Raw genomic sequence first — 16,183 nt, 5'->3', positions numbered from 1 at the left:
GGCAAACTTCAGGCAGGCACCGTGTCTCTATTCCTGCCCTAGAGCCCTACACTCCAATTCTGAGGATCCAGGGATAGCCACCTCCACCTGGGAGCAGACCTAGCCAAACTTGTATGAGGACCACGTGTTCCTCACAGGGATACAAACTTGGATCACCAGTCCCTAGATATGTGGCCAGGGCTCTGCCTTCAGATTCCACTTGCCTGCCTTCTCAGGTGGATATTTTGCTCTAAGATTCAGTGATGCCACTGGGAGTTTGGCCTGAATGGTGTCACATGGCTTCCTTAGGTCCTCTCATTTAGGATCTAGATCCTTACCAGAGTCTTGTCTTCCAAGGACTGGACTAGGGATCATGTCCACTCGTATATTCCCAGCACCATTCAACTCATCCATCCCATCAGACCGGCCCTCCTGTGGTGGCCCCCTGGCCCCCAATCAACCATTAGTTAACCTCTCTTTTCAAGCAGGGGGGCATGACTGCCAGTCCTTTGCCAAGGCTGGTGAGCTCTTGTGAGAACAAGATGGCGGCTGAGTGTTTGTGCAGCGGGGCAAGAGGGGACTGTGGGTCAGTCTTCCGGGGTCAGAAGAGCAATTCGCATCACAAAAGGAGCTTTCTCTACATGGGGCTATTTGTTCCAAAACTCGATTTGCAGGGTTTGTTGCAGAGATTTGTACATTGGAGCAAAGCTAGGTGAGTCTTGGCTGGTTGCTATGTCTGTTTCATTTGAGACAAGCCTAGATCTCAAGGCCTCCCTCAACCTCATCGTCTTTCTCTTTTTTCCTGGGATAAGAGTGCCTTTGGAAGTGTACTATGTGTATCCCAACATGGGGAATTTTAGTTAGTAGAGTGCTGTTGTGTCTCAGGGAGGCAGGGCGCTTCAGGGAGAAGAATATGAGCTTAGGGTTGCACTTGGGTTCAGAACACCAAGTACTCACTGTGTGACCTTGGATGAGTTGGTGGGCCTCTCAGCGCCTCAGTTTCCCAACCTATAGAATGGAGGTGACAGCAGCTAGCCCTGAGGGTGACAGGAATAATGCCATAAACTGACCAATGTAACATGCCTGAAGGATCCAGTAAACATACTCTTTCCCCAGTGGAGGAGAATTCCAGAAGAAAGCTCATTTACCTGAAACGCATGTTGATTCCTCTCTTTCTAAAGGCAAAGAAGTCACCTTCAGGTTTCCATTTCCATCCCAGCCACTTAAGAACAGTGCGGCCTCAGGTGAGTTAGAGCCTCCCTGAATCTCAGCTCTCCCATCTGCGAAGGGGGATTATGAGACCCACCTCGCAAGGCCGTGAGCATTGCACACGGTTGGGCACAGCACGGTGCCTGGCACCAGTGGACACAGGTGCAGATGTGGGTGCCCACTGGGAGGTCACAGCCACAAAGGCCTGCCTGAGTCTCAACTCCAAGGGTATAATTTCTGGTCCTCCTCAAAACAAGGTGGTTTCGATCCTTGTCCTCTCTCCCCCATGCCCTGAGCGTATCCCTGGGCATGCAGGCCCACCACCTGTCCTATGATGTTCCTCACGCAGGGACTCCTCAGAGAGGAGTGTCAGCCCAAATATGCCCAGGAGACCTTCTCTGGCCCTGCCTGTCAAAACTTCCTCTTCCAGTGAGCCCTCAGCTTGGAGGCCCTGGAAACACCTCCTCACCCTGCCTGAGCCGTGTGGGCCTCATGATGTTCACAACAGGCCAGGTGGTCATGGGGACCCAGCTCTGTGGAGAAGCCCGGCCCAGACACCTGGTATTCTTGGCTGAGTTCCAGGCCCGAGGTGGTGGGGGGTGGGGGGAGGCGGAGGGGGACGTTAGCATTGTTTGGCCACAGATGGGCCCAGGAACCTGTTTCCTCCTTCCTTCAGAGCACATGCCCTGTGCCCGGAGTGTAGACATGAGTAAAACACAGTGATGACATTAGCGAGTGCAAACCAGAAGGGAGTGGAGAGCAGGGTGAGAAAGGCTTGTCCTGTTCTGAGCTCAGGCTGCCAGGGTTGCCTCCTTTTGCGGGGGGGGGGGGGGTGTCCAGCCATCTGCTGCAGCCTCTGGGATCGTGCTGGTGACAAGAGTCCTGTCACCATGTTTGACTCATCGAAGAGAAGCCGGTGCGCTCACCCTGGCTGGGCTGTATTGGTCTTACTCATGCAGAGGAGGGAACCCAAGCAACCTAGAGGTTTTCAGAGTGAAGGCCATCTAAGAAAGGAGAGAAGAAGTTCCAGAACATGGAAGTGTAAAGCCACCCCAACGGCAGTGCTTTGAACTATCTGCCAAGTGCTTCTTGGGAGCCTAGTGCCATGTGAGGTGTGGCCCAGGTTCTATGGGGACCCTTTTTTGCAGTCCTGCAAGGATGGAGGTGGTCTCTCCATTTTATAGATGGGGCAGCTGAGGCTCACAGAAGGGAAATAGTGTATGTGAGATTATTCTAATGGAATGTGAGATGTTGGCCTGCTGGAAGTGTCCAGCCATTCCAGCTTGTTCTAGTCAATTAACCAAAAAATAATTAGAATTCAGAAGAGGAAAGAGGGTAGTAAGAAATACTCCGATTCTTCAAAATTACAAGAATATTGAAAGATACATAAAGGTTTGCAAAAGCAGCCCCACAGCCCTCTGAAATGACCAGTTCTTTAAAAACTAGTGACTGGGATGTGATCATTTTTGGCTAAATCTTTTTATTTGGCCAAACTCTCCTGAATTGTCACCTGTCCTCATGACTAGTCCTCTGCAGGTCTTTCAGTGGGTGTATCTCCTTGTTGAGAACCCCTGGATCTCGCTCTGAGGTCAATATCAGGATGAGTTTTCTGGAAGTTTCTCTACAAATTGATCTCTCTATTTCTCAGCATCCCAAGAGCCTAGTAATTCCTTGGTTGGCTGGGGCAGTGCTACTCCAAGTGTGGTCCCTGGGCAGGCACTGATCTGTGACCCGGTGAGCACAGCAAGTGAAAGTGAGCATTAGACACCTGTAGAGCAGTGTGGCATTGCCATACAACCAAGTGCACAATCATATCTCTAGCAATTCCCTTGTGTTGTGTCCAGAAATACCAGGTCACAATAGATTAGAGATTTTTTTTTTTAAAGTAAAACCTGGTTATTTACCACTGATTGTTTGAGGAGCAGTGAGCTAGCACAGGTCTGTCGATCATGTCCTCAATCTTCTAGAGCCAATAAGGTATCCTGTTAACAAGAAACATAGAGAAGAGAACCCATAATCCCCAGGGCAATGTTTGCCTCTACACTGGTCATCGAGGGTAGGCTTCTGGGGACCCCCCCTCACCTCTTGAGATTAGTTCTCCATCTCCTAGTCTCCTTGTGACCTCTCCAGAAAGTCCAGTCCACTTCTTGGTATTGGCCAGTGGTGACCCTGGGATGGTTTCTATCAGGTTAGGAGGGGCACATGCAGACCCAATGCCGCTTTCTTAAGGGTGCTTTCCTTATTCTTGGTAAAGCCTCTGAAATGGGGTGGGGTCTGTGATTGCAACTGGGAGAAAGGAGCCTTTATGGCCCATACTGAAAGACCAGTTTTGTCTTTATCCTGGATTACCTGGCCAGGTGACCCTGGATGGTGCCCTGTCCTGGTAGAAGAACCACGCAGGCCCATGACGACACAGATGTGTTTGGCGACACCCACCAGCAACCTTACAGCCCTCGGCAGGCTTCTGTAATTGCTCCTTAAGTCAGGATTGCACAAAAGCTCAGCAGCACAAAATGCCTATTAGCTAAGTGGTTAATAAGGTCCCATTAGGGGCTTGTATTTAAAGCCTCGGAAAGTACAGTCTCAGTCTCTGCTAACTCAAGGGAGGCAATAATTGCGCATGGGTATCATGGCATCGCCGTGGAGTCTTTCTGGGAGAGTGCCTCAGAGCCAGTTCACACGCTGGGCCATTGGAGGCAGCCCCACAAGGGCAGTGTGGGCAGGCAGGTAAATCTCACCTCCGCTGTCTTCCCTCCCCTCTTTGTCTTGATATAACCCCAAGAAGTAGTTGGTATTCTACAGCCTTTGTCTGAGGGACCCATGTTGGGGGTTCCCAGTAGGGGGTGCAACAACAGACGAACAAAGGCTTGTTGTCCTGCGCCCGCGCAGCTGAACCCTTCTCGGAAACAGGAGCCAAGTTCCTTGGCATTGGCAAAATCCTGCAAATGGTGGAAAGTGTGCCTGGAAGCAGAATCCTAACCTCTCCCAGGCTGGGCCAGCTTGGAGGGTGAAATGGGTATGGGGTAAGTGGCCTGGCAGCTGCTGCTACTGGGAAGGAGCTGGCTTTGTAAAGCCTGGAGGGGCCCCGTCTGTCTGAGGTGTGAGGTCAGACACCCTACCTCACAGGCCCACGGCCGTATTCCCTACAACCCCAAGACCCACACGTGGTCGGCGCAACTGTTCCAGAGCGGCTGTCAGTGTTAGGGCTTCCTTGATGAGAAAGGGAGCAGGAGCCTCGGGGAGAGAGCCTCACTCTCCCCCACCTGCTTGGCATCCTTCCCTCTTCTTCCTCGTATAGTGGCTGTGCTCTTGCAGGAATCCCATGAGTTGGCCAAGGCTCTGAGTATGGGCCCTGCTATCAGGAGGTGGGGAATTGCTGCCATTTGCCCATTGGCTTTGCCGTTCCCGGAACTTCCTGCCTTACATCTGAGCGTCTCGTAGCAGATTAGATGTGGCCTCCCAGGAGCAGTCCTGGGTTTAGATTGAGGGCATTCCTTCAACCTCACACATCACGGTTGCTCGTTGTTGCAACAGCCGTCTGCCTGTGCCACTCCCAGAAGCTGGATACAGAGGCCGCGGAGGGTCTGGAGCCTGCTTCCTTCTGGAGTCCTGGGATGCGAAACAGTGTTTCCAGAATCCCTTACTGTGGTGTGTGCCTCTCTGAAGAGGAGACTACAGTGTTCCCAGGGTGGCCTTTCATAGCTGGTGGGAAAGGGGGAGCAGGTTGGGATTTACCGGAGGGTGTGTGTGTGATTGTGCCCTATCTGCTTGGGCTCCAGCAGCTGCCCCAGCTCCAAGGCACATTGATGGGGACCCAGACAGGTGGGCATGGCCATCATGCCCTCCAAAGCACAGGTACCCGAGACCAGGCCGTGATGCCCAGGGCCCACATGGAGCTATCTTGCCAACACCAGTCTGGGGCCTCTGGGCACCGCCGTCTGGAGCCCACAGTTGAGTACGCTCTTGTTGCCTCCTCACTCCTGTTTCAGTCACCGCTCTGTAGGCCCAGGGAGACTCAGGTCAGACACCACCCTTGCTCCCTAGGGGTGTGGAGGCTGCAAGGCAGGCTGGGACCTACTGAACTCAGGAAGCAGGGAGGGAGGAGTCTAGCTCATCTAGCTCATCCTGGCTCCGCCCTCAAAGCACCAGGCACTTGGATATACATTCTCTCCCTCAGTTCTTACCCCACATCCATGAGACAGACACCATTTTCCCCGTTTTACTGAACAAAAGAAACTGAGCTCAGAAGTTGAGAGTTTTGTGCTCAGTCTCAGAACTGGTTCATGGTGGAGTTGGGGACTTAACCCTTCCCCCCCAGTGTGGTCTGGGGCAGGGAAAGCCCACTGCTCATGAAGCAACAGCTCACAGCCCTCCAAAGAGGGGCGGTCTCTGGGGAAGGGCGGCTGCCATCCAGCTGTCTGTCCGTGAGGTCGTGGTTCCTTAGTGCGTGAGGGCACCGGGCTGGCGGTCAGGAGACCTGGAAAGTGTTCCAAATCTTGCATGTATGTGCTCCGTGGCCTTGGATAGATCCCTCCCTGTCTCCGGGATTCATTTACCCCATCTGTGAACCAAGGAACTTAATGAATCCTGGAGGCCTTGCACCTCCCCATGGTGGTAGTTTTCCAGGTCACCTGGCTCACCCGGGCCACGGGGTTCCATTTCTGTGCTTCTCTCCATCTCCAGAGTGCCCGCTGCCCGCTCCAGGCTGGTTTTGCCTCTCCTGGGATGTTGGGTGCTATTTGCATGTGGGTGTGGAGCCCTCTCCCACATCCAGCCTGTTCGTGCTTTCCTGCTCGGTGCTAACTGGCCTCTACCTTTGTCTCTGTCTCCTCTGCCTCTGCTCTTGGGTAGCTGACGGTAGGGAAAGTGTCCAGTGGAATAGGGGCTGCGGCTGAAGTCCTGATCAATCTGTACATGAATGATCACAGACCTAAGACCCAGGCCACCTCTCCAGACCTGGTAAGGATGCGCACCCCTCAGCCTTCACCCACAGACACCAGCTCTGACCTCCCAGAGAGGATGGCCTGGCCCACCCAAGGCCCTCTTCTCGTAGACGGGAGGCCTGAGAAGGGGCTGGACCAGAGCCGGGGTTTGAGGGGGCTGCATTTTCTGACAGACGAACCTCACTCGGCTCCCCAAGGGGTCATTTCACAAGGCAGGGTCTCTCTCCTGCTGTCCAGGGCTCTGGAGAGCTCCGTGAAAAGGCCAGGCAGGCCAACCGTGTAGCCAGGCACCCCTTACCATCAGTGTTGGGCATCCAGTCCGAGTAGCCCTTTTGCACTGGACTGAGAATCCAGTAATGGAGAAACCCTCCTCCCTTCGAATTCTCCCTTCTCCAAACAAGGCTGCCTGCTGCCAATGGCAGCCATCGGACCGTACAGTTCTGGTTTCCTTTGAGCGCGTCCCGCCTGGAATCCAGAACCCCCCAGGTGCACCGCTGCCTGGCCCTCCTCCTCCTCCTGCCCCCTTGGATTTAGGGATTTGACTGGCAGTCTGGGGGCTAGAGGACACAGTCTCTCCCTTCCCTGCAGTTCTCTGGAAGTTCTGATGCCACAGGCTTTCCTCACCTGACTTAAGTCACTGCAGGAGGACAAATGTGGAAAACATTCTTTCAGGGACCTCTCTCTAGACCCGGGCAGCCCTTAACCCCCAGGACAGATTCCTGGAGACCGCATCTCCTGGCAGGCATGTTTGTGAGGGCTGCCTGCTCCTGCCCCCAAACCAGAGCAGCCGGCCTTGGGAAGAGCCCCTCCCGGGCCTCCCTTGCTGCCGGCTGGCCAGCCTGGTAGCAAAATGGACCACAGTCCCTGGAGGGTTGGGGTCTATGTTGGGAGCATTTCCTCCCCCACCTCACCCTTTGCTGCAGAGACATGAGCAGCAGACGGGAGCCCACGAGGTCCCCGCGATTGAGGTCGGCAATTCCAAGAGCGTCAGCCTCACATTGCAAGACACAGTGTCCGTCCTAACGCACGGTGCTTCTCTCCCGCTGCCCTGTGCCCCTAGGAGTCTATGCGGAAGGTGTTTCCCCTGAACCTGGGCGGCAGCGACACCTGCCACTTCTGTAAGAAGCGCGTGTATGTGATGGAGAGGCTGAGCGCAGAGGGCCACTTCTTCCACCGCGAGTGTTTCCGCTGCAGTGTCTGTGCCTCTACCTTGCGCCTGGCCGCCTACGCCTTCGACAGCGACGAAGGTAACCCCCGGGGGCCCGGGACGGCACTGCTCTGCGGCCTGGGCTTCTGTGCTCTGGAGGCTCCGGGACGCCCAACACTTGCCAAGGAATGCAGCGTCCTCAGGAGAGTTGGTCAGAGAGCCGGGGGATCCTGCTAGAGAGACAGGTCTTCTGTGGGCAGGCCAGGGACACCCGGGAGCGGTCCTGCACCAGGCGGCACCTGCTGGGTGCCGAGTGCTTTACATATGCGTTCTCAGCCAGTCTCACCACCTTCCATCCCCACCACCCCCCACCCCGTGTGGTTGGGGAATCAAACCTGGAAACCTAGTCACGTGCTCGGCACCGCACCTGGCTTGTGGCAAGGGCCCAACAAATGATGGCATATCAATGCTGTGATTTATAAAGTGTGTATTATGGAAGTAATCATAATAGCAACCTCCCCTCTGAGAAGCGGCCTGCCAGAATGTACCATTTACTAGCCATATAACCCTGGATTTAGGAATCCGGTTACCTCTGGGTCCCTCAGTTGTTTCATCTGTAAAATGAAGGTAATAATAGTTCTTAGGTCAAAAGTTTGTTGCAAGATGGTTCACACGAGTTCGTTCATGGGAAGCATTCAGAATAGTGTCTGGTATATTGTGAGTCCTGGAGAAGTTTTCCTTGTTGTTACCATCATTAACTGTCCCTATTATTACTCTTGTAATGAATGGTGAACAAAGCAGGCTTTTCTGGCAGGTGCCCAATGGTCCTGGGCTGTGGCCAGGGACCCAGTGTGTGTCTCACCTGGGTCTTTTCCTCCCCATCACTGCCGCCATCTGCTCCAAGCCTTTCCCACTTCCAGGGGGCCCCAGGAAGGACCAGGAACTGGAAACAGTACTGATATTCAAAGCTGTCCGTTTTGCAGTCTTGCAACCAGCCTTGGGAAGGGACTTGGCCTCAGTTTGGTTTGGGGAGTGTTTTGTTTGAGGGTTTCGGCCCCGTCCCCAGCATCCCTGCACTCCTCCCCCCGCCTTGCTACAGCCTCCCTCTGAGGCAGCAAAGGGTTCTCATCTCAGTGCTGCTGCTTTAAGACAAGTGATAGAAACTGCTTCCCAAGTTTAAGGTTTCCTAGGCTTGCTCCCATTATTGGTATTTTCTGACCTTGGCTTGTGTCTGCTGCAGCTCTCATTTACAGGAGAAAACCTGTGTGTGCCTGTGTGTGTTTCTTTTACAGGCAAGTTTTTCTGCAAATCTCATTTCATTCACTGTAAAGCCAACAGTCAGCAGAGGAAGAGACGGGCAGAGTTGAAGCAACAAAGAGAGGTATGTTTTGTCTTGAAAGCACTGGTGAAACAGGGCAGGCCCCTGGACAGGAACTCATTTGCGAGGGTTCTTCCAAGTTAGGCCAACGTTTCTGGCTTTGGAGGAACTGAGACCCACAGGTAAACACGAGAGTCTGTGCTGTGCAGTGTGGAGGGTCCCTCTTCCTTAGCCTGTTCAGCAGGCCTCTGGGCTTACCCCATTCTAGAGGCCAGCTCCCAGGTGAGCGGCGGTGCCAGCTTCTCCCGAGGAGCTTGGAAGAGCCTTCCCAGGTACTGGGCTGAGACTATATGCCCAGCCATGCGAAGACTACAGGGTCCCCCTGCCCCCACCCCTGGCCTGGGTCTCTCTCGGGACCTCAGAGTGTTCTATGCCGGGATGCCTTCTGTGGAGACTACCTTTCCCTAAGTTTTCCCCCCAGGCTCTCAGAAGTCCGCGAAGTGACAGCCTGCTACATATTTGGACAGTTTGTGATAGCGCCCCCTTTGGCAGCTCTTAGCAAATACCTTCTCTACCGCCTGATTGGCCACCCACCTCCAGCAAGGACCCACAACTTAACAGCCCTGTTCTGATTACACAAGTACTGTAGGCTCAGTGTAGAAAAATGGGGAAATAAATGAACGTATGCAGACAAGGAAAATTAAATCATTCATCACCACCCTGTCCTGAGAAACCCATAACTAACATTTTGTGACATTTCCTTCCAGACTTTTCCCTCTGTGAATGTATTTTAACCTAGCTGGAATCCTATCACTACGCTTTTATATCCTTCTTTTTATATATTCGCAGTATATTGAGAGCCATTCCCCAAACATTAAAAATTCTTCTGAAGACTCATTCTGGATGCCTGTAAAAGATGGTTGATAATTTATTTAATGAGGTTTATCCTGTGTCATATTTTTACCTTATAAATATTTTTACAACAGGCATCTTTGTATGCATGTCTTTGTCCCTATTTCAAATTATTTACTTAGAATAGATCATGACATAGGATTTCTGAGTCAAAGGACATGTGTACATTGGTTTTTTTTAATGTTTATTTTTGAGAGAGAGACAGAGTACGAGTGGAGAGGGACAGAGAGAGAGGCAGACACAGAATCCAAAGCAGGCTCCAGGCTCCGAGCTGTCAGCACAGAGCCCGATGTGGGACTTGAACTCACGAACTGTGAAATCATGACTTGAGCTGAAGCCGGACGCTTAACTGACTGGAGCCACCCAGGCGCCCAACAGTTGTTGTTGTTGTTGTTTTTGTTGTTTTCAAAGGACACGTGTGTTTTAAGGCACCCAGGTGGCTCAGTCAGTTAAGCGACTGACTCTTGATTTCAGCTCAGGTCAGGTCATGATTTCGTGGTTCGTGAGATCAAGCCCCAAGTCGGGCTCTGCGCTGACAGTGCGGAGCCTGCTTGGGATTCTCTCTCTCCCTCTCTTTCTGCCCCTCCTCTGCTCGCTCCCTCGCTCTCTCTCAAATAAATAAACTTTTTTTAAAAAGTAAAGAACGTGTGTGTTTTGAAGGACTGTGAACCCCTTGGTCACCTTGGCCCCAGGAAAGTGATGCCCATATTTAGCCCCCCTTCAGCCATGCATGGGGGCTGAGGCTATTGGCGGGGGAGAGGGGGCTGGTTGCAAAATGCAGGGTCTGCCATCGTCAGTTTGTGTTGGCTCTCTTCGTCTGCTTCATGGGAGGGGTCCTCGGTGAGAATCATGGCCTAAATGCCCTCCCTTTGCTCCCTCTCAGGAGGAGGGAACGTGGAGAGAGCAAGAGGCCCCTCGGCGGGACACTCCTGTGGAAAGTTCTTGCGCGGCCGCCGCCATTGGCACGCCTGAAGGCAGCCCTCCAGGTATCACCAATTCCTTCTTTAGGAAGGCGCTAAGCTGGCCTCTCAGGCTGCCATGGGGCCTGCTTCACATTCCCCAGAGCCTGCTTAACTGGATTCGGGGACTCCTGCGTGCAGCCGGCCTTCATTTCAGGGACAATGCTTACAACTACTGCTACACTTACGAGCTCCTGAGCGTCGGGCTCCCGCTCCTCTGGGTGTTCTCCGAGGTCCTGGCTTCCATGTACCGGGAGTCTGAGGAGTCCCTCGAGACCATCCGCAACTGGGTGCTCAGATGCTTCCCGGTCAAGCTCCACTGAAATGCCAGCCACCCCCGAAGGGCCCTAACATTTCCACCTTAGACGGCAGTGTGTTTGCAGTTAGCAAGGCCCTGGCCAGGAAGCCTAGCATTCTTTAATAACCAGTTCGCTCAAAGCCAAAGAGTTTCCCGCTGGTCACCTGCGCCTGACTTTGTCAGGGCGAGCATCTGCTCCTGGTGCTGGGGCCAGCACGACATGAAGGATGTTTTTTATAGCTTTGTCCTCCTTTTATACCAAAGCGAGCCACATTTCTAGGTTTACATTTCAATTTTTAACTTTTAATAAGCCAAGAAAAAGCTTTTTTTTTTTTTTTTTTTTTTTTTTTTTTTTTTTGCTATGAGTGTCAATTTTTCTAAACACGGTTTGAAGTTTTTAACTGATATTACAAACCCTTTCTACCTTGCAGTCAGCTGCCGTAGTCACTGCCTGCAACATTAACGATTTGGGCTTTTATAGAAGCAGAAGTGAGTATGCTGCCTCCTGACCAGTGCTTTTAGATGTACGTCCCCTAATGCCACTTGTCAACAGGGGACAGTGTTTTGCAACACGAAAGCATGATCAGTTTAGAAGCAAGGAGTAGATCAGAGTGGAATTGAACCTACGGCCTGCAAAAGCACGCGGCAGTGTGTCATTGGCTGTTATCTGTCCTCCCGGAGGGACGGAAAGTGTTTTTGCTGCCTTATTTTGATGTACGATAGGAGCTGAAGGGTTTTTCCCCTCCTACCAAATCACAGCCAAATGCCTTAGAGCCATGGGGTTTCAAGCAGATTGCGACAAACCTCCATCATCCCTTCCCACTAACGAGCACTGCATGGGAAGCCCCTTGGCCCCTGACCATGCGGAGCTCCATCAAGCTGATGCAATGTCGAAGAGGAGCTATGTCAGTTGGTGGCATTGACGCCTGGGGTCATGACCCCTGGGACTCCCTATCAGGTCCTCAGCCCAGGCTGCAGACTGAGCCAAGGCCACTCAGGGTCTATAATGGTCAGGCTGAGGAAGGAATCTGCCCTCTCCTATCATGTCCTTTGGGACTGAGGGCGTTTGTTAGCACCTCAGGGTATTATTTCTGGGACACGAGATCTGCCCCATGAGCACTACTTACAGACATCCTGGCTGCTTAGCCGCTCGGCTGCCATGCATATTTGGTCAAAACAGCCCGACACCATTTGTTTTCACACTGTCCTAGCAAAGGAATGTGTCTGACCTCTTGTGTCTTGACTAGCAGGGGAGGCTGGGGGTGGAAGCTGTTTGTTGACTGATACAAAGGAAATATGCCCTATTAAGGGCAAACACAGGCATGGGGCCTACCTGTGGTCTTCACTCTGGGCTTCCGGAGGAGGCCTCTGCTCCCCCCCACCCCCCCCACTCTGCCTAGACATGACCACTGCTGGGTCTAGTGGAACAATGGAGAGGCTGCCGGGAGAGGCCCACCAGCGTGCTCAGGATGTGTATATTTGCCAGGCTGGAGCTGGCTCTGTGCCCTTGTTACACTAGAGGTCTCCTCTCGATGAAGTAAGTACGGAACCTGTCGTGGGTTAGAAGCCAGGGCTCTTGAGTGCTTTGCGATGATAGGTTTCTATACGGCAGGAAGAGAGGGAGAGGCATTTCTACAAACACTTCCCTGAAGTTCTTGGATAACACAGGGTTATGGCTGTGACCAAGTCCACAGGCACTGGCACCTCTGTCCTTGTTGGAACTGTTCTCAGTCTGATGACTCGTGTTGTGTTTTTCCAAATTTTTGCTGGGGTTTTACTATTCCGCGTGGTGGGAGGAACTTTTGCTTCATTCTTTGATTCCGAAAGGAAATTCTTGAGGTTGTGATGTGAACACATGCGCAGCCGTGTCATTGCTATTGTCTTCGGCTCAGGGTGGGCCGAGACGCTTTGTGGAATGCTCCACGAAGCCCGAGTGAGCATCTCTCAGAGTGTCCTTTACGGCCATGAAGAGACTGGTTTGAATTACTCTGGTGATACAGGGTGTGCCTGTCAGAAACCTGAGATGTTTGTACGTTCTGAGGCTTTGAACCTTCCTGGTGGGCAGCACCGAGACCCATGGTGGATCCCAGGAGGCACATGCCTCTCGGCCTCCCCAGCATATTCGAGAATGAGTATGAGACACTGGAGTAAAATTGGGGCCAAGAGATATGGGGGGAGGGGGTTCCCGAGGATGCGCGTAGCCCTGAGTGGAGAACAGAGGGGCACGGATCCTCTCTTGCAGAGAAAGAGGTGGTCACTACCAGAAAGGTTCACCTGACCAAAGCAAGCAACGATTTGTTTGGGGACGTCCCCCTTTTATTAATGGTTGCCTCATCTTCAATTTCTGTGCCTTTCGTGTTATCAGCCTTTCTCCTTTGTCCCCCAGACTAAATTCTCCTTTCTGTCTCTCTCTTTCCAACCTTACACTGTGGCCATCAGTTCGTTTCAGCCTTCCAGTGCTACACCCACTTCTTGGCTGACACACTTCTGCTCTGAGGTGACTGGTTTTCTTGCCGATTTTCAGAGAGTGGTACTAATGCCTAACCCGCTTTCCGCGCCCCGTCCTCCCCGCCGTGGTACTTACTGGTTGTGCTAACTGTGAACGTCTCGCATACTAATGGACTCATTCCGTGGCATGGTGGGTTAACAGCGTGGGGTGGTGCTCCGCTCGGAAGCCATTCTTCATTCTTTTCACCTCTGAGCCGGCTGCCCGGTCTACACCTGGGACATACCACGCCTCCCTCCGGCTCCCTGTACGACCTGCATGCGTGCCTTTCCCATTGCGAAGCCACTTACCTCCCTGGGACAGTGACCCCAACTGTGACACCACACAGCAGAGAGGGCTCTTCACCTTTGAAAATAACTCTTTTATCTAGCAGCCTCTGAAAAAGTACATGCGTACAAGTGTCTTAAATTGATTATAGTATAAAGATTATTGATCAAAACCATGGGTGACCCTTTCTGGAAGGATGTAAAAAAAAAAAAAAAGAAAAGAAAAGAAAAAGAAGGAGAGAAAAAAAAAAAAAAAACGCTCCCAGGCTTCATCGCAAGCCTGACCCATGCTCTGTGTTTCGAACACACAATCACAATTTTCCTAGCAAATCCCTTCCCTGCTGCAGCCTGTGCTTCAGACACAAGGGCTTTGCTGTGGCTCCTCTTATTGTCCTTGGCTCAGAAAGCCCCAGATGATGCAGAAGCTTCACTTAGAGCAATCATTGTCACAGGCCAGGGGTGGCTTTGAGAAATGACTCCGTTCAGCCCAAGCCTGAAGCAGCCCGTGTCCACGCCCCCGGGGCTCCGCTCAAAACACATTTCCCACCCCTCCCCCACCCCTGCCGCCTCATTGCCTGCAGCAGCAGGACATTCCAAGTGCTTTTATAGAGAAACACCGTGCCAAGTACGGTGGAGCTGTTGTGGGCCAGGCCTCAGGGGCTCAGGCTGCAGGTGGTGTCTGTCCTGCATGCGGCCCCGAGCCACGCTGACCTCTCGGCCTGTCTGCACAGCCCCGCATGCTGCGCTGCTCACCGCATCGGTGCAGATTCCAGCCAGTACGAAGTCATTGCTCTTGTCTTGTCTTCTCTTGCAGAGTCTCCCTCCCTTTATAAAATGTCAACCAGAGGGGGCCCTTCTTCCCTCTCGGCCTTCTCTTTAGCTAGCCACCCCCACCCCCACCCCCCCATCTCATCGCAGCGCATGTTTGTGACCTTTGGTAGTCATTTACAGTGCCACACGGAACCCTGTATTTTGCACACGGCAAACATTGTTTAGCTTTATTTATGGTATTTGATGCTGTAAATGAAAAATAAATATGGTTCTTTATAAAGCTCATTGTTTCCTCTCTTCTTTGCCGTGGAAGCTGCTCCAACCTCAAACACGGGGCTGGTTTAGGGGGATCCGTCTTCCCTAAACCGCTGGCGGGACCTGCATCTGTGGTGACACGGGACTCTCTGGGGCTGCGCTGGGCACTCTCAAAGGAAATATTACCCAGGGGTAATATTTGGAAAATGTCACCAATGCTCCTGGGCCAGGCTTTGGGGTCTCTTTCTTGAAAGCTCATGGTACTTTTCTGTGCAGATGCTGGGCACAGCTGGGTGAGGGTCGGTGTCACATCAGCCGTTGGAAACAGACTGTCTTAACAGCTCTTCGCGCCCCTGTCCCCCCATCCAAACCATGGACCAGTAGGAGAGCTTTCCTTAGGAAACTTTCTCTAAGTGAGGCTCCTATGTGACAAAGGTCACCCTTGCAAGTCTTATGCTGGCCCAGCTGAGTGAGAGGTGAGAGGTAAGGAGGAAGGAGCAGACACTGGTTTCAGAACAGCAGCGAACATGGCAAGTATGCTTATCCAGATGGAGAGCCGTTTTGTGATCCCAAGAGACCTCCCCTGTCCCCAGAGGCTCAGGTCCCTCAGTGTCTTAGGCTGCAAAGCTCTGCCTGCAGATCCATTCCGAGGACAGAACCCGTGGCAGGCTCTGACCCAATTCCAGGCTGGCCTCCCCATACGGGAAGGATTCAGAGTCTCACTTGGCTAGTCTGGACCGCGCCAAGGAAGTCTGGTCCTCAGCCTCCCGAGGTTGGGATGCCAGCCGTCACCAGGCTGGACGTAGCTGGGCTTCTGACGCTGGTATGAGCCTCCGCCGAAGGGGCATTTCTGGGGCTCTGGGCCTCTGAGCTCAGCTGCTGGCTCCTGGAACTGCCTTCTGCGCTGCCCAGGGTTATGTACTCTTACCCAGGTGAGATATTCTTTCTTTTCCATAGAAGAAAGGGTGTCAGGGACTCAGGTCAGGAGCTAGGGTGGGCAAGTGACTCATTCCTTTATGTATTCATCCATGCAAGTATTTGTTGAACGCGCACCATACCCTAGACATATTCTAGGTCCTAGGGAGGCGATAGTGAGCCACACAAAGTCCCTGCCCCTCCCTATATCATGGATTATATGTATCTCGGTCTCATGCACTAGATTTGATTTGTTTTATTTGTACATACACTCACTTGTTTACTTAACCAACATTTACTGAGTATCTACGGTGTGCTGGAAATATCACAAGGGGTGAGGTAGACAAAAGTCCTCATTCTCATGGAACTTTACAGTTTTGACTTTTTTTTTTTTTAACTTAAAGTGGGGTTAAAGCAACATTTCCCAAAGTGTGTCAAGGGAACACTAGTTCCAAGAGGGGCTTTGTGAATCAGGAGCTCCATAGTCACACAGTTTGAGAAATGGTTTATAGCAGTCATGCTGGTCCTCCCAAACCTTGGAGATCCATGAGACTTACTAACATGGTAAAGTGTCTGAGGGGTCCTCCAGTAAAGAAGCTTAATTAACTTTGTTGAAGTGGGCTTTCCCATACCTATTTGAAATGAGTTTTTGTTTGTCCGGGATAGGTTTTTTGTTTTGCATGATACATTCTACATACATGTTGG

The 16,183-nt window shown here is 52.3% G+C and overlaps 1 protein-coding gene across 15 annotated transcripts in view; it reads left to right on the top strand.

Annotated features, from left to right (window-relative positions):
- Positions 1-16,183, top strand: part of MICAL2 (microtubule associated monooxygenase, calponin and LIM domain containing 2) — a 223,961-nt gene that overhangs the window by 127,878 nt on the left and 79,900 nt on the right. For 9 of the 15 annotated variants that reach the window (XM_053899985.1, XM_053899978.1, XM_053899983.1 and 6 more), the window contains 5 exons: positions 1,161-1,223; positions 6,040-6,147; positions 7,192-7,378; positions 8,571-8,659; positions 10,392-10,494. In XM_053899985.1, the coding sequence (XP_053755960.1) occupies positions 1,161-1,223; positions 6,040-6,147; positions 7,192-7,378; positions 8,571-8,659; positions 10,392-10,494 (550 nt within the window). Of the gene's footprint in view, positions 1-1,160; positions 1,224-6,039; positions 6,148-7,191; positions 7,379-8,570; positions 8,660-10,391; positions 10,495-13,204; positions 14,594-16,183 lie in introns of those variants that run through there. The other 6 variants (XM_019456344.2, XM_053899982.1, XM_053899987.1 and 3 more) reach the window with 5 other exon arrangements.

This window comes from Panthera pardus, unplaced genomic scaffold (genome assembly GCF_024362965.1).
Source record: "Panthera pardus isolate Hobbes unplaced genomic scaffold, ASM2436296v1 HiC_scaffold_12, whole genome shotgun sequence".
NCBI classification, from domain to species: domain Eukaryota; kingdom Metazoa; phylum Chordata; class Mammalia; order Carnivora; family Felidae; genus Panthera; species Panthera pardus.
The sequence above is the reverse complement of the archived record's forward strand: the minus strand, read 5'-3'. Positions and strand labels throughout refer to the sequence as shown.